This window comes from Hyperoodon ampullatus (assembly GCF_949752795.1).
Source record: "Hyperoodon ampullatus genome assembly, chromosome: 13".
NCBI lineage: Eukaryota > Metazoa > Chordata > Mammalia > Artiodactyla > Ziphiidae > Hyperoodon > Hyperoodon ampullatus.
In genome coordinates, this window is record NC_136926.1 from 65,787,781 (window position 1) to 65,813,095 (window position 25,315).

At 39.8% G+C, this 25,315-nt stretch overlaps 1 protein-coding gene across 1 annotated transcript in view; it reads right to left on the minus strand.

The window, feature by feature from the left end:
* DYM (dymeclin) overlaps positions 1-24,965 on the minus strand; it is a 388,749-nt gene extending 363,784 nt beyond the window's left edge. The window contains exons 1-2 of the mRNA XM_079717304.1: positions 24,820-24,965; positions 3,186-3,377 (exon numbers count right to left, since the gene is read on the minus strand). Of these exons, the coding sequence (XP_079573430.1) occupies positions 3,186-3,325 (140 nt within the window). The 5' untranslated portion in view covers positions 3,326-3,377; positions 24,820-24,965. The remainder of the gene's footprint in view (positions 1-3,185; positions 3,378-24,819) is intronic.
* Positions 24,966-25,315: the final 350 nt, after the last annotated feature.

Sequence of the window (25,315 nt, forward strand, 5' to 3'; positions counted from 1 at the left end):
GGGCCTCAAACAAAGTGACAGAAGTGCCAAAAGCATATGCACCACCACAAACAAAGCTTCTCTGGATATTCTGAATAGCCACCCATCCCCCCACAATGTGCAGTTTACTCACTTTACATCTTTTTATATTTTCTAAGATTCCTTTATACTTTTCTCTATAAACTAGGATGAATTAAGAAAAAGAAATGACATCAAAAAGAATAAACACATGAGAACAGCAAAGGATCTTTGAGAAAAAGCAGTAATTAGCAAAACAAACTATAAAGTCATAATAATTCAAACTGCAAGGCACCAGCACAAGTACGTAAAACTTAGAAAGTAAGAAATAGACAAAAATGGCTAACAAATTATTCCCATCACTGTTTCTTGAGAAGTTCATCCTTTCCCCAATGCTCTGAATTGCCAGCTTTGCATAAATCAAGTACACGTATACACATACACACACACACACACACACACACACACACACACACATCTTCCTTCCCTTCTTCAGAGTACTTTAGCTATTATTAGTTTTTTTCTTTCCCATGCAAATTTTAGAATGAGCTTATCAAGATCTCCTCACCCACCCCCCAAAAAAGCTGTTGGAATTTTAATTGGAATTGCCTTCAATCTACAGGTCAATTTGGAAAGAACTGACACTTTTAAAATTCTTAATCCTTAAACATGGTATACATCACCATTTAGTTAAGTCTTCTTTAATGTCTTTTGGAAGAGCATATATAGATTGTACTACAGTTTACATAAGTGAAAAGAAAATTTATTTTGGATAATAAATAATGTTCTCTTTATATGCCCTTTTTTCTCTAAGTCTTATTACTACATGAACAGTGATACTCAATGACAATTCCTTCAGGATTAACAAAATGGTTTCAAAACTTGCTGACGCTACAGCTCATCTCCAGTTTGACCTCTCCCACGAATCCACAACCACCTTTAATTTTCCAAGGATCTCAGAAGCAGTAGTATGTATCCACTTCCCATAATATACAACTAATCCACATAATCACAAAAACTGCAAACTAAGCCAACCTTGTAAAGTCCAATCCAACTATACCCAAAAGTCAGAAATTAAAATGTATTGCCAAAATATATAAACAATTCACAAAAAGGGAATACCAATAATCCTTAATCCTTAAACTTATAAAAATAAACATAACCTTGATTGTTAAAGGACCACAACACACATACATACACATATATTTTATTTACATATATCAATATTTATATATTTTTAAATTCATACTCAAAAGAGAGAGATAGCCCTTCCAACCCTGGGGTCAGGGGAAAGGGGAAATACAGACTTATTTGTCACTATTACACCATTTTCGTTACTGAAAATCAGTAGAGGAAAAGAATTAAGTGCTTACCCTTATTAATAATGTAATAAAAACTATGTTTTATATATCCTAATTCATGAAAGCACTACTTCACAGGAGAATTCCAGTTAATAAATGTACAAGAAATGACCAAATTAAAAATACTACCATTTTGGAATCTCTTATGAAACAGGTGATTCAGACCAAAATCAATGGATGTTAAAACACACTCAAACCTCTGATCAGTCTTAGCATGATAACTGATATAAACCCACACATTTTCTGTAACCTAATGAAATACAATATAAGGTACCTAGCATCACTTATGAAATACTCTTACCAAAAATGTTTAACCCAAATTTTATCAAGCCTTTAAATCTGATGTCCAATTTATAGAAAATACAGTAAATAAAAAAACAAAATATGAGAAGCAATCAAGTAGGTCTAGAAGGTGGAACATTCTACAGAAAAACTGACCCAGTTTGTTAAAAGAAAAAAAAAAAAGTAACAGCATAGGGAAAAAAATAGTGGCAGGAGTTGGGGAGTACATACCTCTATTCGAGATTAAAGACAGAAGAAATGTAACTACCTTATTGCAGTGTATTGCAATGCAATGTATACACCTTATTTATCTCCTAATTGTAACAAATGAACTACAAAACAACTAGGGAAATTTGAAAATGGACTGGGTAAGAGGAATTATTGTTAACTTTGTAAGGTGTGATAATGGTATTACAGTTATAAAAGAAAATGTCCATATTTTAATTTACTTTAAAAAACCCTAAAAAATAGATGAAGTAAATATGGAAATAATCCAAATGGCTATTAACTGATGAATGGATAAAGAAAAGATGGTATATTCATACAAGGGAATCTCACTCAGAAATAAAAAGGAATGAAATATTGATACATGCTATAACATATCACACTCAAAGATTCCAGGGACTAGAACACAGGTATCTTTAGGGGGCCATTATTCAGTCTATCATAATAAAGCTGTTAAAAACAAATAAATAAAAATGTTTAAAATCTAGATACTGAGTAATGGGAATTCAATATTCTAGTCACTCTACATAATTATGTGTCTGTCAGTTTTTACAATAAAGAGTTAAAAATGAGATATTGGTTTTCACCTACCAAATTGACAAAGGCCAAAGAATCTAAAAATGCATTAAATTGACAAACGGGTGGGGAAGCAGACCTTCTCATACATTGCTGGTAGGAGTATTAATTGGTACAACTTCCATGGAGCAGTTTGGCAAATTACAAATGCACATATACTTTGACCCAGCAATGCTACTTTGAGGAATTTATACTGGAGATTTATTTGTATGCTTGAAAAATTATGTATGCAGTATAATCTGTTATAAGAAGAAATTGGAAACAATCTAAATGTCCACCAATAAAAAATCGATTTCATATAATCTATGCACACTCTGCAGTCATTTAAAAGAATAAGGCAGTTGCATGTATGCATATACATATGTTTTACTTAACTGTGGGGAAAAAAAGCAAGGGACAGCAAGCAAAAACGAAAAAGAAAGGTATGTGTAGTGTGCTACCATTTGTGTTTAAACAGTTTTGTAAAACTACATGAAATAATATGGTTTTACTATCTCTGGAAGCATTCAAAAGAAACTGCTAACAGGAACTATCTCTGGGCAAGGGAGGTGGCTGAGTGGGGGAAAGGAAAGAGAAAAACTTATTTCCTCCTTTTCATACCTTTTGAATTTTCTACTGGTACATGTACAACAAATGGAGGGACAGACAGATCATTAAAATAAAAAAAAATTTTTTTTAATCAGCATACCACACAAGCTTATGTGGCCCTTGATACAAATTTTCAAATTCCAAGTACACTCTTACCTGCTAGTTGGTGCAGGGAAAGAAAATGACAGTAGCTGATTCCAGAACGGGTCATTCTCAGAGACAGATTCTGTGCCTGATAACTTTTTTAAGTACTCATTTTTAGGAAGATCACCAATTCTGCTGCTATTCGATCCCATCTTTTAATCTGGTAGATAACTTGTCCTTAAACCTTCATTTCCACAAGACAATCTATAAAGAATGAAAAGAAATTTCAAACGTGTTCAAAATAATCATCATACTTTTCTTACCCCTGACCTAAATGTAAGAAACTCTAAACTTAGTAAAAGGAATCATACCTCTCTTTATTTTTAAATATATTGGACATCAAATACAAAGTTACAAAGCGAAAAATGAGGCTAAAATCTGTCTTAGCCAACTTAACACAAAATCCCAATCTATACTTGTAGATCTTAGAATGGGCATACCTTTGCCCAAGAAAATGTCTCAAAGCAAATTCATAACAATGATAACTTACTAAAAAATAGTCTAAAACAATGGTGCTACAGAAATAGAGACTGGATGGCTTGAATGTGCTAAGGGCAGAAAATTATTCAAGTAGTTACCATGTGCTACCTACACTTAAGGAGAGAATGAGGACTGAAGTGAGTTACCGGCTTAAAGTGAAAGGGCTCCCAATTCCAAAGGAGTCACAGACAGTGCCTCTCTCACCCTGCTGTAATGCACATATATTTTTTGCTGGCATTCTTAGTCTCCTAAACCATGAGCTGCTGTGTTTTGCTGGGGTTTTTTTTTAAAAATAAGAACTATCTTATTCATCTTTCTAGATGTCTACATTAGCATATAACAGGCATTCTCTAAACAGCATTATGTTGAAGGAAGGAATGAGTGTAAATAAATTATTACTGTCTTCAGTATTTGTTGTGCTTGGTCATGAAGGGGAAAACTAACAGATCAGTTACAAAATGAATCACAGTCTTCATCAAATTGCACTTAACATAGTTCAAGATCATGTTTTATCTCAACTTCTTCAGAAAAAGTCTCTCACTGACAATAAAATAATGAATAATAAATTAAACTAAATTAAAATTACCATCACAGGGACTTCCCTCGTAGCGCAGTGGTTAAGAATCCACCTGCCAATGCAGGGGACATGGGTTCGAGCCCTGGTCTGGGAAGATCCCACATGCCGCGGAGCAACTAAGCCCGTGCGCCACAACTACTGAACCTGCACTCTAGAGACCGCGAGCCACAACTACTGAAGCCCGTGCACCTAGAGCCTGTGCTTCACAACAAGAGAAGCCACTGCAATGAGAAGACCGCACACCACAACAAAGAGTAGCCCCTGCTCACCAGGACTAGAGAATGCCCGCGCACAGCAACGAAGACCCAACGCAGCCAATAATTAATTAATTATTTATTTATTTATTTAAAAAAAGTTTACCATCACAATGAAAGGAAACTACACAGGTTCGGTGGCTAAAGGAAGCTTGGGTTACAAGAGAATTTACATTAGTAATGACTTACTTTCTCACCTACGTCCCTCCTCATTCCACAAAGACATCGAAGCCAAGATCAGAATTTGGAAGCACGTCTTCCACATTCCCTCTGGAACTCTGGGACTGGCTTGAGCTGCTTATCTAAGGACATGAGGCTTCCCCAATGCACATGGACAGCTGGGCCTTCTGAATATGAGTGGGAAACACTGATCTGGCTTCTTATCACCTGCCCCTGAACTCAAGGCCACACACTACTTTCCTCCTCCTTAATCATGGGGACAGGGACCCCAACACTAGCTGACTCCAACTCAGGCTTCATATCAAGCCAACAGTCAATCATAACTCTAGATTTCAGTTTAATGTCTCAAGTAATTATTGAGCCCAATTAGAAAATGCTATAAAGAAATATTCTGAAATATAGAAAGTCCTTACTTGTCATACCCTATTCCAAAGCTACTTTATACCTTTTAAGCTATTTAAAATTAAAATTTTTAATATCTTAGCAATGAGATGTAATACACTAGTGAAAATGAATTAACTAGAGCTACAATTACCAACACGGACACATCTCAAAAACAAATTATTTTTTAAAGAAAGCGATAGAGGGACTTCTCTGGTGGTCCAGTGGTTAAGAATCTGCCTTCCAATGCAGAGGACGAGGGTTCGATCCCTGGTCAGGGAGCTAGGATACCACATGCTGCAGGGCAACTAAGCCCGTGTGCCACGACTACCGAGCTCACACACCTCAACTAGAGCCTGTGTGCCGCAAACTACAGAGCCCACGTGCCCTGCAGCCTGCGCACCACAAAGAGAGAAGAGAAAAACCCGCACACCACAAATGGAGAGAACCCTGCTCACCACAAAAAAGAGCCCGCGCACCACAATGAAAGATCCAGCCTGCCTCAACGAAGATCCCGCATGCCGCAACTAAGACCCGACACAACCAAAAATAAATATAAATAAATAATAAGTAAATCTTTTTTTAAAAAAGTAAAGAGGTGGAAAAAGGTATACCATGCTAACACTAATCAAAAGAAAGCAGGAAGAGTTTTATTAATTTTAGATACAACCAACTTCAGAGCAAGGAAACTTATCAGGGATAAAGGCCATTATATAATGATAAAGGAGTCAGTTCTCCAAGAAGACATAACAGTACTTACTGTGTATCCACCTAACAACAGGCCATCAAAATACGTGAGGCAAAAACCAATAGAACTGCAAGGAGAAAACAATGAATCCACTATGATAGCTGGAGATTTGCACGCTCCACTATCAGAAACGGTCAGATCCAATAGGCAGAAAATCAGTAAGGATAAAGCTGATGTCAACACCACCATCAATCAACTGGATATAACTGACATTTTTAGCTGCTTCATCCAACAACTGCAGAACATACATTCTTCTCAAGCTCACATTAAATATTCACCAAGATAGACCACATTCTGGGCCATACAACACATCTTAAATTTAAAGAAGAGAAATTATAAAATGCTTTGAGTGCCCAAAACCAATAAGCTGGGGATAGAGAAGCAAATCAGAGGGCCCCATGAGGAATGATTCGGACAAATGCAGAATACAGGTGATGAGCAAGCTCATTTGTGGGACTGGAAAAGTTCTGAATCCTCATTGTGGTAGTGGTTACCTGAATCTATACATTTGATAAAATTTCACAGAACTATACGCACAAAAGAAATAAAAATGAGTCCATGTAAAAAGTGGAGAAATCCTAGTATAGTCTGCAGCCTATTCTGTGCTGCCAATATAAGTTTCCTAGTTTTGATAATGTACTATAGTTATATTAACCTTAGGGAAAGCTGGGTGAAAGGTACATGGAATTTCTCCACACTATTTTTGCAACTTTTTATGAGTCTACAATTATTTCAAAATAAAGTTTTTTAAAATAAAAACAAAATCAAACCCCAAAATCAAATCTATATGTCCAAGAAAGGTGCCAACAAATCAGACTAACAGCTATTTTCTATCACAACCACTAAGTTTATTTTTACATATTAAATTAATTCATCACCTATATTATCACATGGTGAGATGATTAGGATCTCACATTTATTTTACTTGGTGTCCTGGAATGCTCTTTCACTTAGCTTCCCCAAATAAACTCTTTCTTTCAAATCTTATTCGAAACTGAACTTTTTCAATGAAAGCAAAATAAGTCATGGTCGTTTGGGGATTCCACACTAACTTCATAACTTGGGAGTATACAACAGATTTTGCCCTCTACCACCTACTTACAGGAACTATTTCCTTTTTATCAAACCTTCCAAATTATTTTATTTGTCTAATAATCCCTGCAATTCTTGAATATGCCCCAAAGAAATTTTTTAAGAACAAACAAAAAAGACAGCCACAACTTGTTTATAAGTCCTCTGTTTATCGGGGGGACCCATGCTAATTAGCAGTTAGCACTGTGGGCCTAACAACAGTTTATTGGATAAACACCTAAATGTGTGGATCAAAATGGTTAGTTAAGAGAGTGCTGGTTTACTGGCAATAAGCACTTTAATTATGGTTTCCCTTGGCTCTGCCATGGACTCAATTTCCTTTCTCTTTGCTTCATTAAAATTAACAGAATAAAAATGACACCAGATAAAAAGAAATGAGAATCAGAGCAAATTGTTCTCAATTAAACAAACCAGTATTTTACTTTTCTTGTGGTGCCTTAAAAGCAATCAATGAAAAATTTACTTTGGGAGTTTAATAAGGTCCATAAATGCTGAATTTTCAAAAGAACAGAATTCCATCCCACCTCTCCTAAATAAGGCAACAATGAGACTATCACAGAGTCTATTAATGAAAATTTAAGTCAGACTTGATTTATTTATACTTTATTTTTTTTAATCAGTAATGCACCTGGTACAAAATACAAAGGGTTCAAAGGGTATAGAGTAAAAAGTCTCTCTCCCATCCCTTCTCCTAACCATCTGGTTTCTCAACTCAAGAGAAAATATTACTGGTTGCTTGGATATCATTCCACAGATTTTCTATGTATATACAAACACATATTTTCTCCTTTTTATACAAACCATAACACCCTATATATGACTCTTTACTTTGCTTTTCCCAGTTAATATATACTAGAAATCATTACATATATGTATATAAAGCACTTCATTTATTTTTATAACTCTAACATTCCAGTTTTTCATTCCATAAATCCCGTATCAATGGGCATTTAAGTAGCTTATGATCTTTCGTTATTACAAATCGTTCTCCAATAAGTATCTGGTACATATTTCACATGTGTATCAGTATATAGGTACAATAAATCCAGGGAAACAGAATTGCTGGGTCAAAGATTATGTGCATTTCTAACGTTGGTAGATACTGCTGAAGAGTAGCAGAATATGCCACCTCAAAATCTGCCACTTTGCCACGTTATTTTGAGCTGTAGGCACTTGAAAAATAGCAAATGCAGGGCGAGGCCTTCTCTGAACTCTCCTTATCTGCCTAAAGACAGATTCTCCAAAAGGAACTCCATTATCATAAATCATAAATTAAGCAGTTTCATCAACCAGGGAAGACTGACTCTTATCACAAGAGCGCCTAGAAGTTGACACAACACTGAGACTAACTTTGTCACAAACTATCATACCTCTCATCTATTCTTCTAAGGCCCATTCATCTTTCCTAAAAATCATTTACTCTCCCTTGAGAGGCCTACGTTCCCCTTCCCCTTTCTCTATTAAGATGGTATTAAACTGAATTCTAAGCCAGTCATTTTCCCCTAGGTATCTCCCATGCATACATGAGGTACACATGTGAATAAACTTCTGTTTTTCTCCTGTTGATCTTTTATCACAGTTAAGAGCTCAGAAGGGTAGACGGAAAATTATTTTTCCTCCCCTACACTGCCTAGCTGCCTCCTTTAGAGGTTGCCAACTTCCACTCCCTTCAGCAATGCCTGTGTCTCCACACCACAGCCACCACTGTTTAATCAAACTTTTTCATCTTTGCCAACTGACACATGAAAATAGTTTACAATATGGTTTTAATTTGCATTTCATTTCTCTTGTTGTGAATGAGGCCATCACCTCTTCATATCCTTTGTCTATTTTCTATTGATTTATAGGAAATAAATTCTATTTTCAAAACTGCTAGGATAGACCACAAAGTACTAAAATAACTGCTCCATCCAGGACCAGTATGAAACCTTCCTAAAACAATATGAATAAAGTCTGTCAGCTATAAGAAGACACTGAACAGAATATTAACAAGGAAAACCAAGACAGCCAACTGAGCACAAAATGCAATGCCTCCTTCCCCTCTTTTCCTCACCTAACCCTAAAATAATGCAAAAAAATTTTGTCAATTATTACACAGCCATGCTCAAAAATTCACAGGAAACCAGAAGCTGTGAGAAATCCCCATAAAATGTAAAACAGCTGGAGACGGTCTGAAAAGGAAAGTGACATCCAGGGCAGGCTCAAGAGTCTTCAATCAAGGGCACCAAGAGTGGAACAGCAACCCCAGTCCAGAAGCAGTTGGCCAGAAAAGGGCCGGAGCCCAGGGGCAACAGACCTGGCTAGGACACCCTGCCCAGTCACCCCTGCCCTCACTCCATTAGGCAGCAACAACAGGGTACTATCTGCTGAGAACAGAGAGTGAAAGCAGCACCCAAGGCAGCTGCAATGCCAAGGAGGAACAAGCTCAGCCAAGCAAAGACAACTAGCCACTGAGGTACTCCTGCCAGAAAGTTCCATCTGCTCCCACCCTCGCAGAAAGCAAAGTAGAAAACTGAGGCCCAGTAGCACCTCTTCTGCATCTGATTCATGCCAAGGATTTCAAACACACACACACACCACTTGCACTCAATGTATTTGGAACTCCCAACACACTTACCAATGAAAACCACAATAAAATGGAACTTGAAAACCCCACTATCTAATCACCCCACCTCCTAATAGTCCTAATGCTCTTCCCTCTCACTGTGCATCAGAAGACTTCCTGGCTTTCAGCTCTTCTTTCTCTCAATGTTTCAATAACTGAGCCTCTCTCCTGGTTTCACCAGTGCCTTCCATGATATTATTAATACTTTCAAACCTCTCCTAGTCCCAACCTCTGACTGGAATGCCAGTTCTATCAATATGCCTAAAACAGGAATTTTTTTTAACTTAAGGGTAATATAATATATATAATATAAACAATTATATATATATTAATTATAATATGTAACATACAAAAATTTATACATATATATCCAGTAATTTCGTGGATAACAATGTTCCTTACATAAATCTATACTAGAAATAAGCAGTGTGCAACTGCTGATGCTTTTAGCAGTACCTTTCAAAAGACCTATCTTTAAGGCAATGTAGTGAATAATTCAATCTTAACGTGTGTAAAACTGATTCCACCCTCCCTCCCAAAACCAGTCTTCCCTCTCACCTTCCCACCACTCACCTAAAGTTTGCATTATGTAAAAACTACCTTTAAATGTTATGTTTTTGTCATATATATGACATATCTCCCAAGGTAGATTATTCCTCCTTATGACTAAGTAACCTACAACACACTGCTGAAGAGATATTACTCAAAAAAATACTTACTGAAATAGCTAAGGTCCCATAGCTAATAAATATATGAAAAGATCTTCAGTATAAATGAGGAATAAAATATGCTAATTAAAACAGTGAGGTATGATTTTTACCAATATGATTAGCAAAGGTTAAGAAAAACCTTAATAGCAGTTGTGAGAGTAATAAGGAAACAGGCATCCCCACCATTAGTGTGTAGGTATTTGGCAACACCTGTCAAAATGTTAAGTGTGCCAACAATTTTGGTTTTAGAAATTCATCTCACAGGTAAACTCATACAGGTTGACAAGTTCTATACATACAGATGTTAATCACTATTTGGAATAGCAAATACACAAAACAACCTAAATGACCATCATCTGGAGATTAACTACAGTATGGAATAAGCATATAATGGAATACAATGTAGCCACTGAAAAGAATGAGGTAGATCTTATGTGTTAATATGTAAAGATATCCCAAATACCGCAAGTAAAAACAAACACAAAGACACAGAACAGCTCATATAGTAAAATCCCATTAGTTTAAATAAACATGTAAATTCTTATATACGCCTAGATAATTTCTGGAAGGAAACATAAGCAACGATCCAAGACTGGTTCCCTCTGAAGAATGGGAATGGAAATCTGGAGGGAAGGGACTTTTCACTTTATGTCCTTCTGTACTGCTTGACTTTTTTTTAAACCAGAAAGATGTTGCAATTTACAGTTAAAAAAAAATCTTAAATAAATGGATTGTTCTCTTTACCTGCTCTCCTTCAGGAAGGCTCTGAATGTACTTCTGGCTTGTGCTTTAAACTCTATGTGAGTGACCCCAGAATTAATATTTTGTCTTGACTTCTCAGTCAAAAATCTAAGCATAAATCTCTACATATTGAACATAACAACTGATGTCGTATTATCATCATAAATTTTAAAATAGAATTTAACATTTGTCCCCCAAAACAAGCAACCCTTCCAAAAGTCACTATTCCTATCAACGTCATCAGCATTCTTGGGTCAAGTTACCTCACTCACATACCCAAGCATACATTCCACACATGCCTATTACACACTTACTATAAATGTAGGTGTTATGATGGCTACCGGAAATGCAAAAATGAATAAAACCAGGTCCCTGCCATTAATGGACTCAAATCCTGGAGACACAAACATATCAATAAATTATTATAACACATTTGGTAAGTATTACAATGGAGTTATTACAAGAATCCATGGAAATACACAGGAGCATCTGAGGCAGAAGAACCTCATATGCAACAGTGCTATTAGCAGATTTATTTACACAGTCTAAAGGCTTTAAACTCACTGATTCATTTAGTCCCCCTTAACAACTCTGAGAAGTAGGCACAGTTTTCTCATTTTACAGATGAGGAAACTAAGGCACAGACAGGTTAAGTAACTTACCAAATTCATGAGGTCCCAGAGATAATAAGTGGAAAAGTCAGGATTTGAACCCAGGCAATCTAATTCCAGAGTCCCTGGTCTTTACCACTTTACTAGGGTGACTCTCCAATGACATCAACAAGTCCTGTGGGTTCTTCTACAATACCCACAATTCTACATATCAACTTTTAAGCCCATCTCTTTATCTTCCCGCTGCTTCTATGCTGGACCAGGCTTCTACAATCTCACATGATTCAGTGCAACAGTATCCTGATTTCTTTGCTCCCAATCTCTCCAATTCGATTCACCCTGCACACTCCACTACTACATTAATCCTTAAAAAAAAAAAACAAAGGAAATTCAGTCCAGCATCAAAATTAAGACCAAAGGTTCTGGGCTTCCTTGGTGGCACAGTGGTTAAGAATCCGCCTGCCGATGCAGGGGACACGGGTTCGAGCCCTGGTTCGGGAAGATCCCACATGCCGCGGAGCAACTAAGCCCATGCGCCACAACTACTGAGCCTGCGCTCTAGAGCCCACGAGCCACAACTACTGAGCCTGCGTGCCACAACTACTGAAGCCCACGTGCCTAGAGCCCGAGCTCCACAACAAGAGAAGCCACCACAATGAGAAGCCCGCGCACCTCAACGAAGAGTAGCCCCTGCTCGCCGCAACTAGATAAAGCCCGCACACAGCAACGAAGACCCAGCACAGCCAAAAACATAAATATATACATACATACATACATACATACATACCAAAGGTTCTAGTATGAGACAGACCCTGCTAAGTCTGTGTAGACTCAGCCTGAATCTCCATTTACCACTTATCAAACCCTACTGCATAATGAGAAAAACAACACTACTTACAACTCATAAAGATTTTCTGAGGATGAAGCAAGATGACACATGCAAAGCACTCAGTAAAGGACCTGGCACAGGGCATGTTTAGCCAAATAAAAGGTCAAATATAATCTATTTTTAATATTTGTGAAGTTACCACTTCCATTTTACTTAACCAGCTCAAAAATATTCAATGATTCTTCATTACATGAAAAGCCAAATACTGACATTCAAGACCCTCCACAGTCTGAAAGCTCGCTTTCCAATTTTATTTCCAACTGTCCTCCAAACCAGTAGTTCTCAAACTTCAAGGTACATAAAAAACACCTGTGGAGCATGTGGATAAAAATGCGAATGCTTACGCCTCAAAGATTCAGAATGTCAGGGCAGAGCCCAGGCATCTGCATTTTCTAAAAAGCATTCGCAGTGATTTTGATACAAATTGTGTGTGAACCTCAATTTGCAAATAAGTACCAGAACAAAGGCAAGCCACGTCCTCAACACCTAGCATGCTCTCCCACCCCTCTGTTCCTGTTCACACCTGCCTCCCTGCCACACACCTGTCCCACAGCACCTGAAACCCTACTCACTAAGCATCGTGTGAGCGCTCGTTTTTCTCTACAGTCCTAGAGCACTCATTATCTTCACCATTCATTTAGAATTTAACTACCCTTCTGATAATGCCTTGTTTTGCTGTCTGACTTATACTGCTATTTAACACTTGAGATCAATTATTCCAAGTCGATTTTACTATCATGAGTGAAAAGAACACTATGAACAAGAAATGATATGCTCAATATTTTGTATTTAATTTGTGAAATATCTGATATATACATAAAATAAATCTCCTTCCTCTTCTATATGTACTGATTCACTGTCTCCTGATTTAATGTATCTTAGCTGGAAAGTAAACATAAGTGGATCTGAAAATCCATGATAACCAAATTCTGTCTTAACACCCTCAAAATATACAAATAACACCCTAGTGCACTTTGTCCTAACTTAAGTTGAGACTCCATAAATCATAAACTATATTCCAGAATCGCCTGAATGTATATATGTGTGTGTACACACACAAACATACACACACACACACATCTGTACTCAACAAACTTTAAAGTGAAACCTCATCATTGAAACAGGAGTCCATAGAAATAGTGGGCAGTGATCACTGGCCAAAGGACGTGTTAAAACACCACAGGTGCCATTAGTCCAAGTAATGGAACATTCTCTAAAAGGTCACTATGTTCCAAGTGCTATATTAAGTAAGTACAGTTGGGTATTCCATGGCAGTGAAATGAAAGCAATGAAAATAAAAAGATGTAAGCCCACAAGTATAAGATCAGAGGAGGTGTGAAAGATGGAAAGGTGACAGAGTGCTAGTAACTGAACTGGCGGAGCTGAGGATGCCCCCAACATACCTGCCTGCCAAAGGAGACCCTAACAAGAAGCAAGCCAATCCACCCCATGGAACCCTGGGAAGGTGAAAGAACTGGAGAAAAGCACCATGAATGACTGGGCAAGGCAGGGGGCTCAAGTCTGTGAGTCTTTCCACCCGAGTAGGAAACCACGTATGTGCACTCTGAAGAAATCTGAATGAAGAGACCCTGGACTCCGAAGCCAAGGTCGGAGAGAGTAATGAGGCAGAGGATAAAAACAGGGGAATGGGCTTCCCTGGTGGCGCAGTGGTTGAGAGTCCACCTGCCGATGCGGGGGACACGGGTTTGTGCCTCGGTCCGGGAGGATCCCACATGCCGCGGAGCGGCTGGGCCTGTGAGCCATGGCCGCTGAGCCTGCGCGTCCGGAGCCTGTGCTCCGCAACGGGAGAGGCCACAGCAGTGAGAGGCCCGCGTACCGCAAAAAAAAAAAAAAACAGGAGAATAAAGTTGAAGTCTGCCTGCTGCACAGATACACAGTGGGTTTCCCAGCCTCCAAAGCAGGAGACTGGAGGGTTCTTCCCAAGAGAAAATGAAGGGGGAACCATGGAAAAGATACAGACATTTGGGATTCCCCCCATTTAAAAAGCTGGCTTGAGCTTCCCTGGTGGCGCAGTGGTTGGGAGTCCGCCTGCCGATGCAGGGGACGCGGGTTCGTGCCCCGGTCCGGGAAGATCCCACACACCGCAGAGCGGCTGGGCCCGTGAGCCATGGCCACTGGGCCTGTGGGTCCGGAGCCTGTGCTCCGCAACGGGAGAGGCCACAGCAGTGAAAGGCCCGCGTACCGCAAAAAAAAAAAAAAAAAAAGCTGGCTTGCCACCTACAGCAATGCCCACCATTCAGCAAAATCCACTCACACACAGAGCTTTCAAGCAATAGTGGGAGTCTCAATCTTAAGAGTGGTCCACCAAAAACGATTAGACTTGTGAGGAAAACCTCTGATGTGAAATAAAGAAACCAAAAGAAACCAAAGAAATTAATCAGAAAACAGGTGATTCTAAGAAAAAAATTATAAACTAATATCCTCAGGGAGATAATAAAAATAATAATAATAACAACTGCAAACATTTAGACAGCCTACTATGTCCCTGGGTCCTATTCAAAGTGCTTGACACATATTGAGTCGTTTAATCTGCACCGGGTTAGCAACTATGACCCGAGGGCTAAATCAAGCCTGCTGCATGAAGAATGGTTTTTACATTTTTAAGTGGTCAAGAAAAATCAGCATTTTGTGACACGTGGAAATCATATGAAATTAAAACTTCAGTGTCTACAAGTTTTATTAGAACACAGCCATGGTTATTTGTTTACACACTAAAGCTGCTTTCGTGATACAACAGCAGAGCTGAGTAGTTACAACAGAGACTATATGTGGTGCATTCATCCCTTTATACTGCTGCTCAGTGCACTACAAATCTCAGGGACACGTGACAATGACAGCATTTCAAGTGTCAGTCATATTGCCATACTTCGACATTTTTAATTACCAGTAAATATCTCTCATATCAAAACAAGAACAAAGGGAAATTTCCCTGGTGGTCCAGTGGTTAGGACTCTGTGGTTCCACTGCTGGGGCCTGGGCTCGATCCCTGGTCGGGGAACTAAGATCCCGCAAGCCCCAAGGCGTGGCCAAAAAAAAAAAAGAACAAAGTAGACTCTGATGTCACACTTTTAAGTCACAGTGGAGTGTACATTTTTTTTATCTAATTAGATGTCGAAGTATTATGTTTATCATGTAATATCATCGTAGCTATGTCAGAAGAATACAAGATAGGCAGACATTACCAACTAAGGTAATAACATGACATGCCCTACCACACAGCACTCACTCCCAACTCATCAGAGCAACAATCAGGAAAATTAGAAAATTTAAAACAAGGCATTTCATCACAATCAAAATGTCTTCCCAAAAATAAAAAATGAAAATGAGGCTACAACCAGAGTAAGATTCTGAATGGCTCATTTGTTAACCAAGCAAGGAAAGTCATTTACCAATCATGATTTAAATTGTGTTTGATTACAGCAGACAAAGAAATGTGTCCAGAGAAAATAAAACATCTTTAAGACCTGTCTCTCAGTGAAAATAATTGCTCCAAGAACAGCCTGTAAGGAACAATTACAGCCATGAATGTTTTCCAAATTGGTTGAGAAAATACTAATTCAGTACAACCTGAAGTGGTATCTGCTAAGATGAATAACGACAGATGGTGGTAAACATGTGTGGAGCAGGAAAAAGCTTAGCTGGACAAGTTTACAAACCTTGTGAAAATGCAAGGTGTTTACAAAATTTTATTTTACTTTGCAAAACATACTTTTTTTACAAAAATATGTTATTTATGTTAACATGTGGATTTATTATTTCAATTTTTAAGTAAATTACATAAATATTTCTTAAATGCAAGGTGTTTATAGCCTACAGTGTTCATTATGCTATCTATCAGCAGGTACTCTGCATAAAAATATTTGAATCTATGATGTGTTATTGAACCAGCAGTGTCAACAGCCAACTTCATCCACTCTCATGAACTTAACTATAAGTTCCATAAAATTTTTCTCAGAAATAAAAACTGAATATCCTGATATGTTCTACCACACAACAATACAATGGCTCAGCAATGGTATAGTTTTATTTAAATTTTTCAAGCTCAGGGTTGAGACTGAAATTGTTCTGAACAAGAAGAATCCCCGCAACCACTGTTACTGGACACTGAATGGCTTTGGAAATTAGTTTTTGCTGCAGATTTGATAATATTTCTCAATGAATTCTACCTAAAATTAGAAGGCCAACAGCACTTAAAAATCTGTAAAACCTATACTGAGGTAAAGTCATTTCAAGGACAACTGATACTGTTTGAATCATAGGTAATGTCAAGCTGCTTTATACACTTTTTTTTTTTTTCTTTTTGCGGTACGCAGGCCTCTCACTGTTGTGGCCTCTCCCGTTGTGGAGCACAGGCTCCAGACGCGCGGGCCCAGCGGCCATGGCTCATGGGCCCAGCCGCTCCGCAGCATGTGGGATCTTCCCAGACCAGGGCACGAACCCGTGTCCCCTGCATCAGCAGGCGGACTCTCAACCACTGCACCCCCAGGGAAGTCCCTTTATACACTTTTGATGCTGTCAAAACTCAAAATAAGACTCGAGACCTCCACTCCCACACATGTATGCAGTAGATATATTTTCCAAAGTCAAACTACAGTTCCAACAGCATTTTTCAGACCCCAGTGCAAGTACAAAAGTACTTTCCACATTTCAAAAACCATTTAACTGTGCAACAAGGAGTTCCACGTAGTCCTCAATTGGAAGTGATTAGTCGGTAATGGAATGATTTGCTAAAGGGTAAATATGAGAAATGAATCTAACATAATTCTATAGATGCCTTCCAAGCAATAAATACGCTCTATTAAAACCACTGGGGGAATTTCCTGGTGGTCCAGTGGTTAAGACTCGGGCTTTCACTGCAGTGGACACGGGTTCAATCCCTGGTCAGGGAACTAAGATCTCACAAGCCACACAGTTCAGCCAAAAAAAAAAAAAAATGTTCATAGATTGATATCAGTATTTGGCAATACTTATCTATGTAAGAAGATATATTCAAAGGTGAAATACATTAAATCTCATTACAAATCAGCATTGAACAGGAACATTTATGATCAATTTTGATGATAGGAAACAGTAACTTTAAACTCCAATTAAGTAAAATGTTATCCCTTCTCCCCCAAAAGAGATTTCATTCCTCTCATCAGCAAACCTATATTACCAAAAAAAGAGTTCTCAACCATTATTAGTATTGTATTTTTAATTTCATCAATTAAAAAACTTGAGTAAGGGCTTCCCTGGTGGCGCAGTGGTTGAGAGTCTGCCTGCTGATGCAGGGGACACGGGTTCATGCCCTGGTCCGGGAAGATCCCACATGCCGCGGAGCGGCTAGGCCCGTGAGCCATGGCCTCTGAGCCTGCGTGTCCGGAGCCTGTGCTCCACAACAGGAGAGGCCACAACAGTGAGAGGCCCACGTACCGCAAAAAAAAAAAAAAAAAAAAAAAAAACTCGAGGAAATTTTTTCTCCCTTGTTTTGCAAGTACATACAAAATATTCTTCATTTTGCCTCTGGGCCCACAAAGCCTAATTCTTACGATCTGGCCCTTTACACAAAATGTCTGCCAACCCTTGGCCTAGAAGAATAAACTGAGACAAAGAAAGGTTAAGCGACTTGCCCAAGACCAAGACTACAGAGTTAGAAAGTGACAGACCAGGTTTCAGGCTAAGGCAGTCTGGGTGCAGAAACCATGCTCTTAACCACTATACCACATTGTTCCCATGAACCAAGAACAAGATGTCAAGGAAATAATCAAAGAACAAGAAAAGAGGGCTTCCCTGGTGGCGCAGTGGTTGAGAGTCCGCCTGCCGATGCAGGGAACATGGGTTCGTGCCCCAGTCTGGGAGGATCCCACATTCCGCAGAGCGGCTGGGCCCGTGAGCCATGGCTGCTGGGCCTGCGCGACCAGAGCCTGTGCTCCACAACGGGAGAGGCCACAACAGTGAGAGGCTCGCGTACCGCAAAAAAAAAAAAAAAAAAAAAGAACAAGATAAGATACTTAGGGCTTCCCTGGTGGCGCAGTGGTTGAGAGTCCACCTGCCGATGCACGGGACACGGGTTCGTGTCCCGGTCCGGGAGGATCCCACATGCCACGGAACGGCTGGGCCCATGAGCCATGGCTGCTGAGCCTGCGTGTCCAGAGCCTGTGCTCCGCAACGGGAGAGGCCACAACAGTGGGAGGCCCGCATACTGTAAAAATAAATAAATAAATAAATAAATAAAAGATACTTAAAACTAAAAACTGATTTAAAAATTCAATAGGCAGGAGAGACGACAAGGTCAAGGAAAACACCCATAATCAAGAACAGGAAGACACATAGAAAACAGGAGACAGAAAATAAGACCCATTTAGAAGGTCTTAATAGATTAGTAACAGGAGTTCCAAACAGAAAGCACGAACAAAACAGAGGAGCATTAAGTTAAGACACTGTCAAGTCGGGAACTGTGAAGGTGTGAGACTGTACTTCACCTTTATTAACAAAGACAATGAAGCCTCTGGGAGGGGATGAAAAACAACTCACTGTCACGGCAACAGCAGTAGCCAGAGTAACATCTTGCATCAGTTTCCTGGGTCCCAATCTCCCAGGTCTTCCAAAGTATTTGGTAAAAATCAGTAATATGTTCACAGAAAAATAAAGCAAATAGGGCTGGGGGTGGGGAAACAAGGTAAACTCAGCCCAGCAGTGATATTTATGCAGTCAGGATAATGTAAACACTGAATTAATCAAGAATTCTTAAGTATCTATACTAAAAGGGCCGGAAGAGGGGGAGGAGGAGGAAGAGGACCTCATCTACCACAACAGGCATCAACAGGTATTACCTAAAATTGATAAATCACAAAACAGCCATTTAGACATATTACGTATAAACACAGTTAAAAGCAGTTATCTCTGGGAACCAGACTAAAAAGGATAGGTAAGGCAGGGTACTGCTGATCTTTTATAACATTATTATAAATTATTATATTTTCTAACAATTTGCAAGTATTACTTTAAGTAGAAATATTAACTTTTAGATACATTGGAGAGAATGTGCTTTACTATTTCACAATCATTGATTCATATAACTCAATGTGCAAATATCAAAGAATAGTGCAGGGCTGAAAAAACAAACTAGCAATACCCAAGCTCCATCACACTGGTTATGTAAGCACAACGACTCCGTCAATATTTCCTGAGTGCCCACTATGTGGCCAGCACAATACCAAGACCCAAGGTTAAAATTGTGATGGATAGAATTTATTTACAGTTGAGACACAAATAAAGCAACATGAAATTATAATATGGCAACTATTCAAGACTCAGTGAAAGCTTCCCAGAGGTCATGCCATAAAAGCTAAGACCTAGGACTTCCCTGGTGGTGCGGTGGGTAAGACTCTGTGCTCCCAATGCAGGGGGCCCGGGTTCGATCCCTGGTCAAGGAACTAGATCCCACATGCATGCTGCAACCAAGAGTTCACATGCCACAACTAAGGAGCCAGCGTGCTGCAATTAAGGAGGCCGCCTGTTGCAACTAAGACCTGGCACAACCAAATAAATAAATATTAAAAAAAAAAAAAAAAAAAAGCTAAGACCTGAAGGACTGGCCTGGTTGGGTGTGGGGTTAAGAAACTTTTCAAAGTAAGAGAGAAAAGCATGTGTGTAGGCCTAGGATTAGGAAAAACAGGCAGGGCCCATCCAGGGAACTGAAAAAAGCTCAACATGGCTAGAGTAGGGAGGGAAGCAAAAAAAGCCAGAAAGCGAGCTGATGCCTGATAGGGACACTTACTAAAGGGCATGTCTTCTACTTTGCCCACTGTAACTATAAAATTGCATACATCACTCAGCCTTCTAGACCAGTGAACTCTTCCCCAATACACTGATGATTTCAAAATACCTAAGTCTAGTCCAGAACTGTCTTATGGGTGTCAGACCATTTATCTGACTACATGCCATACATTACTATATGGACCCAGAAATCAAGGGCCATATCCTAGAGATGACAGAGTAAGAAGCTGGAAAAGAGGCTGGGTCCCTGGTGACAGCATAGCCACCATACCAGCCCTGAATTGTCTACCTCTGGACTCCTCTTACATGAGAAACAAACTAGTAACATGTTCAAGCTAGCAATTGTATGTTACTCAGAGACAAACCTAATCTTAACTGACACAGGAGGCTTTGAAAGTATTGTAAGGTGGAGGGTTGCGAAAGGTATTTTGAAGGAATAATTGTCAAGATTCAGTGATTGACTTCAGGACTTCCCTGGTGGTCCAGTGGTTAAGACTCCGTGCTCCCAATGCAGGGCGCCTGGGTTCGATCCCTGGTCAGGGAACTAGATCCCACATGCATGCCACAACTAAGAGCCTGCATGCCGCAACTAAAGATCCCACATGCCACAACAAAGATCCCAGGTGCCGCAACTAAGACCTGGCACAGTCAAATAAATAAATAAATAAATATTTAAAAAAAAAAGATTCAGTGATTGACTCAATCTAAAAAAGAAACTTATTATCTGTCATATGACATACAAAAAAATTGTTGTTAATTCTTCCAATATCCTTATTGGAGAGTTACAGCCACTTTTGGTGTCTGCATTTTTTAACTGAGATATAATTCACATGTAACATATTAATTTCAGGTGTACAACACAATGATTCAATATACGTATATACTGTATTGCAAAATGATTGCCACAATCAGTCTAGTTAACATCCAGCACCACACACAGTTAATTTTTTTTCTTGTGACGAGGACATTTAAGATCTATTCTTAGCAATTTTCAAACATATAACACAGTATTATTAACTATAGTCACCACGTTGCACATCACATTCCAGGACCTATTTATTTTATAACTGGAAGTTTGCACCTTTTGACCACCTTCACCCATTTCACCCACCCCCGACCCCTCACCTGGTGTCTGCATTTTTAAAGAATGTAACAAAAACTAGAGAAGACATCAAAAAGTACTGACCAAACTTTCTTAATAAATAAAAAAAAAACAGCTTTCAGTAAATAAGAGCTATCTGTAAAGTTGTTCTTAGCCCTATTAGATTGCTTTGTCTACAAATAGACATACATGAGTATAACTTAAAACTGCAAGCAGTTTTTAAGAAGTTCAAAGCATTAAGCTCAACTAAGAATCTTAGTAGGGGAAACAAGCTTAAAAATAGGCACAGATATATAACAATTTCCATTATGTTTACTGGAAGCGGTAAGCTAAAACACACCACCATCAGAGAGACCAGACCTTCACGCTCCAAGGCAGTCAAGACCTTGAGAGCTAAGCTGGAAAGTGGAACCCCCTCAGGAAGAAGGATACCAACTACAGGACTTCCTGAAATCCACCTCTAAGATTCAGTCTTCTCCCCCATCCTGGGAGAGGAAGGGCAGTGACAGCCATCTTGCCCCTCTGCTTTTCAGGCCCACAGCACTCAACCTCGCCCAGCTGAGTCACATAAGGAAAATTCTAGACGAGAATTCAAGCCCAACTCTCACAGTAGCTCATTCCTCCTGAAAATTTTTTCTTCCTCTGAGTCTTCCTGTTGAATTGGAGGTGGCTCCATCACCCACTGGGACAGAGAGCCCCTGCCCTCTCACTCTGGGCATGGGAACCGTCATTGCCAGAGTGTCCTGTGACTTCAAGTAGCAGCTGAGCATTATATACACTCTGATTACAAGTAAACAATACTTAAAAAACATGAATATGAAAAAGACCGAAACAAAATACAGAAAAACTTTACATGTTATTACATTGTTTTTATATTTACACTTTTAAATGTCTCATTCTACCAAAGCCTATCCTACAAATGTCACAGGTATTTCCCACATATTTGTTTACAGTCACTAAAAGGAAAATGGAACAGTCCTCTTCAGCACTAACTATTCCCATTATCTACAAAGTGAAAGAGGACACACTGCATTTGCAGCAGCAAACAAAATCACTGATTTTCTTAAGTCTCAACAAAATATCCCAAAACATACTGTGATAGGCAGAATAACAATTCCCAAAGATGTCCACATCCTAATCTATGGAACCTGTGATTCGGTTATTTTACATAGCAAAAGGGACTTTGCAGATGTAATTAAGTTAAGGACCTTAAGTTGAGGGAAATTACCCTGAATTACCCAGGTGTGCCTGATCTAATCACATGGGTCCTTAAAAGTGGAGAACCTTTCCCAGCTGTGGTCAGATGGACTACAGAACAGCCAGAGAGATGCAATGCTGCTGGTTTTGAAGATGGAGGAAGGGGGTCACAAGCCAAGGAATGTGGCGGCCCCTAAAAGCTGGAAGAGGCAAGGAAACAGATTCTCCCCTGGAAACTTCCCAAAAGGAGCACAGGCTTGACACACTGATTTTAGACCCATTTTGGACTTCTAAAATACAGAATTTTAAAAGAATAAGTTTGTATTGTTTTAAGCCATTAAATTTGTGGTGATTTGTTGCAGTAGTCATAGAAAAGTAATACACACACATTAAACAACTTCTAACAATATGTGAAATCATCTGGAGGAGAGAAACATAATCAAATTGCCCAAAAACTTAGAGCAGTATGAGATATGTTATTTGTGCATTTTGTGGTATATTTCACTTCTATTTTTCTCCTGCCCTCACAAAACTCCACCCATTAAAGAGCCAGCCAAAGTGACAATTCTTCAAGCATTCTATAGAGGGATGAACCATATTAACCAAGAAAATGGAACAGTCAGGAGAACAGGACTGACTGGAAAAATCAGGAAACAAACTATATTTTTCAGGAAGTCAAACATCAAAATGTTTGCACTGCTTCTTCAATATCAAATGGATACCACATTTAAAAAAATAAGTCCTTCTAGATATTAAGAGCTTATTATTAATTTTTTAGGTGTGACAATCATATTGTGGGTATATTAAAAAGAGAGTGACTCAATCTTCCAGAGATATATACCCAAATATTTACAAATGAAATGGAGTTGGGAATAGAAATAGATAGGGCCATAGATGAAACTAAATTAGCCTGAGTTACTGATTGTTAGAGCTGGGTAATGGGTACGCGGGGGTATATTACATTATCCTGGGTTGAACTTTTCCAAATTTAAAAGTTACAAAAACAAAGTCCTCAACCTACTATCATAATAATATAGATTTCTTAATATATTTAATAGTTGAAACTCCTTCCTGTAACATTGACCCATCTCAATTTTCTGCCACTTAATCCACGTGCATCAATTCTTTCATTCCCACTCATTCTGCCCTATTTACTAACCTAATGAGTTTCAGGAAGTCACCTAACAGCTAAAAGGTTGATTCTTCATCTGCAGAATGGGAATAGTTATACTTGCCCAGTCTGTCTCTGAGTTGCAGAGAAGATTATCTAAGATAAACAATACAAAGCAGGATAACCATTCAAGAAATCTACATTATTCATAACTTCCATGCTCACCAGCAACCATTCACCTATTACTATAGATCCCCTTCCCTTCCACCTCCAGCTCCTCTCTTGAGCCCTCAATTCATCCGCCCAAAGCCAGGGTCCGTCTGAAAGGGTACACTCCTCTCCACCGCCTCCACACACCCCCCGGTGTTTTCATATCTTTCAGCACCTTCTCTCTACACATCTCTCCCTCCAGCTTTCAAGGATCCCGCTCAATCTGCCCCCCTAGCGAGTCTATCCTGTGTACCCCTTTGCTGGCCCTATTACAATCATCCCATCCCTTCTCTCTATTTCAGTATTTTCATCCTATCAGCTTTATTAACTCACTACTGTTCACAAACACCCAAGCTAACTTCCCACCCTCTCACCTTTCAGTTAAAACACAATCGCTAGTTGCCAGGGAGTGGAGAATAAGGCGTGACTTCTAATGGGTACAGTTTTCTTTTTTGGGTGATAAAGATGTTCTTAAATTAGACAGTTGCACAACCCTGTGAATATGCTTTTAAAAAACACTGAGTTAAAAAAAAAGAAAAAACCACTGCGTTATACTTTACTGTACTTTTAAAGGGTGAATTTTATGGTATGTCAATTACATCTCAATAAAAATTTGTATGTCAAAAAAACAATCAATATTATTGCTCACCTTGCCCATCACACGCCCACTTGTCACATCAACCCCATCTTCCGAAGCATCGACTTGCTCTTCGGTATCCCCCGCCCCGACCAACTCCTAACACCAGACTCGGACTGAGGCCCCTCTCACTCTCTTGATTAGCACACCCCCTCACTTCCCGTCTCTAAGTGCCACTGAATCCTGGAAGTGGGGGGCAGCTCTCGTGGCCCCGTCCCCCGCGGGCAGAAGGGACCCTTCTGCCCGGGGGAGGGGAGGGTGTCCCCAAACCCGCTCTGACAAGGGGCGGGGGCCCCGCCCGGCTCCCAGGGCCGCGCTGCCAGGGGCGGCGCCACAGCCCACCTGTCTCAGCCGGCGGGGAGATCCGCTTCCAGCTCACGGACGGACGAACGGGTGGCAGAGGGGACAGAACAAGCCGCGGTCGCCGCCGCAGCCGGGTTGGCGCACACCGGCTCAGGCCTCCACGTTTCCACGTCTCTGCTGCTCCGGCTCCGACTCCGACTCCGGCTCGGCTCCCGCCCGGACAGCGTCAGTGCGGAGGCCCAGGGGCGGGGAGAGAGGAGGGAAGCTACGGAGAACGCCCGGGGTACCGAAAGCCCCGGCGCGCTCTAGCCGGCGGTCACGTGGCGCGCGGCGCGCGGACTTCTGGGAAATGCAGTGCTTCCGGCGTTCAGCGTTTCTCCACTCTCCTGCGCCTACAGGGCAACCGCAAATCCGCTTGGCAAAACTGAGAAGCTGCTAAACCTTCTTACCTTCGTGCTGCAGTCCTGGCTTACCCTACAGCACTTGTTCTGGTAACTTAACTTCATTAAGACTCCTGTTCATTCCAACACAATAA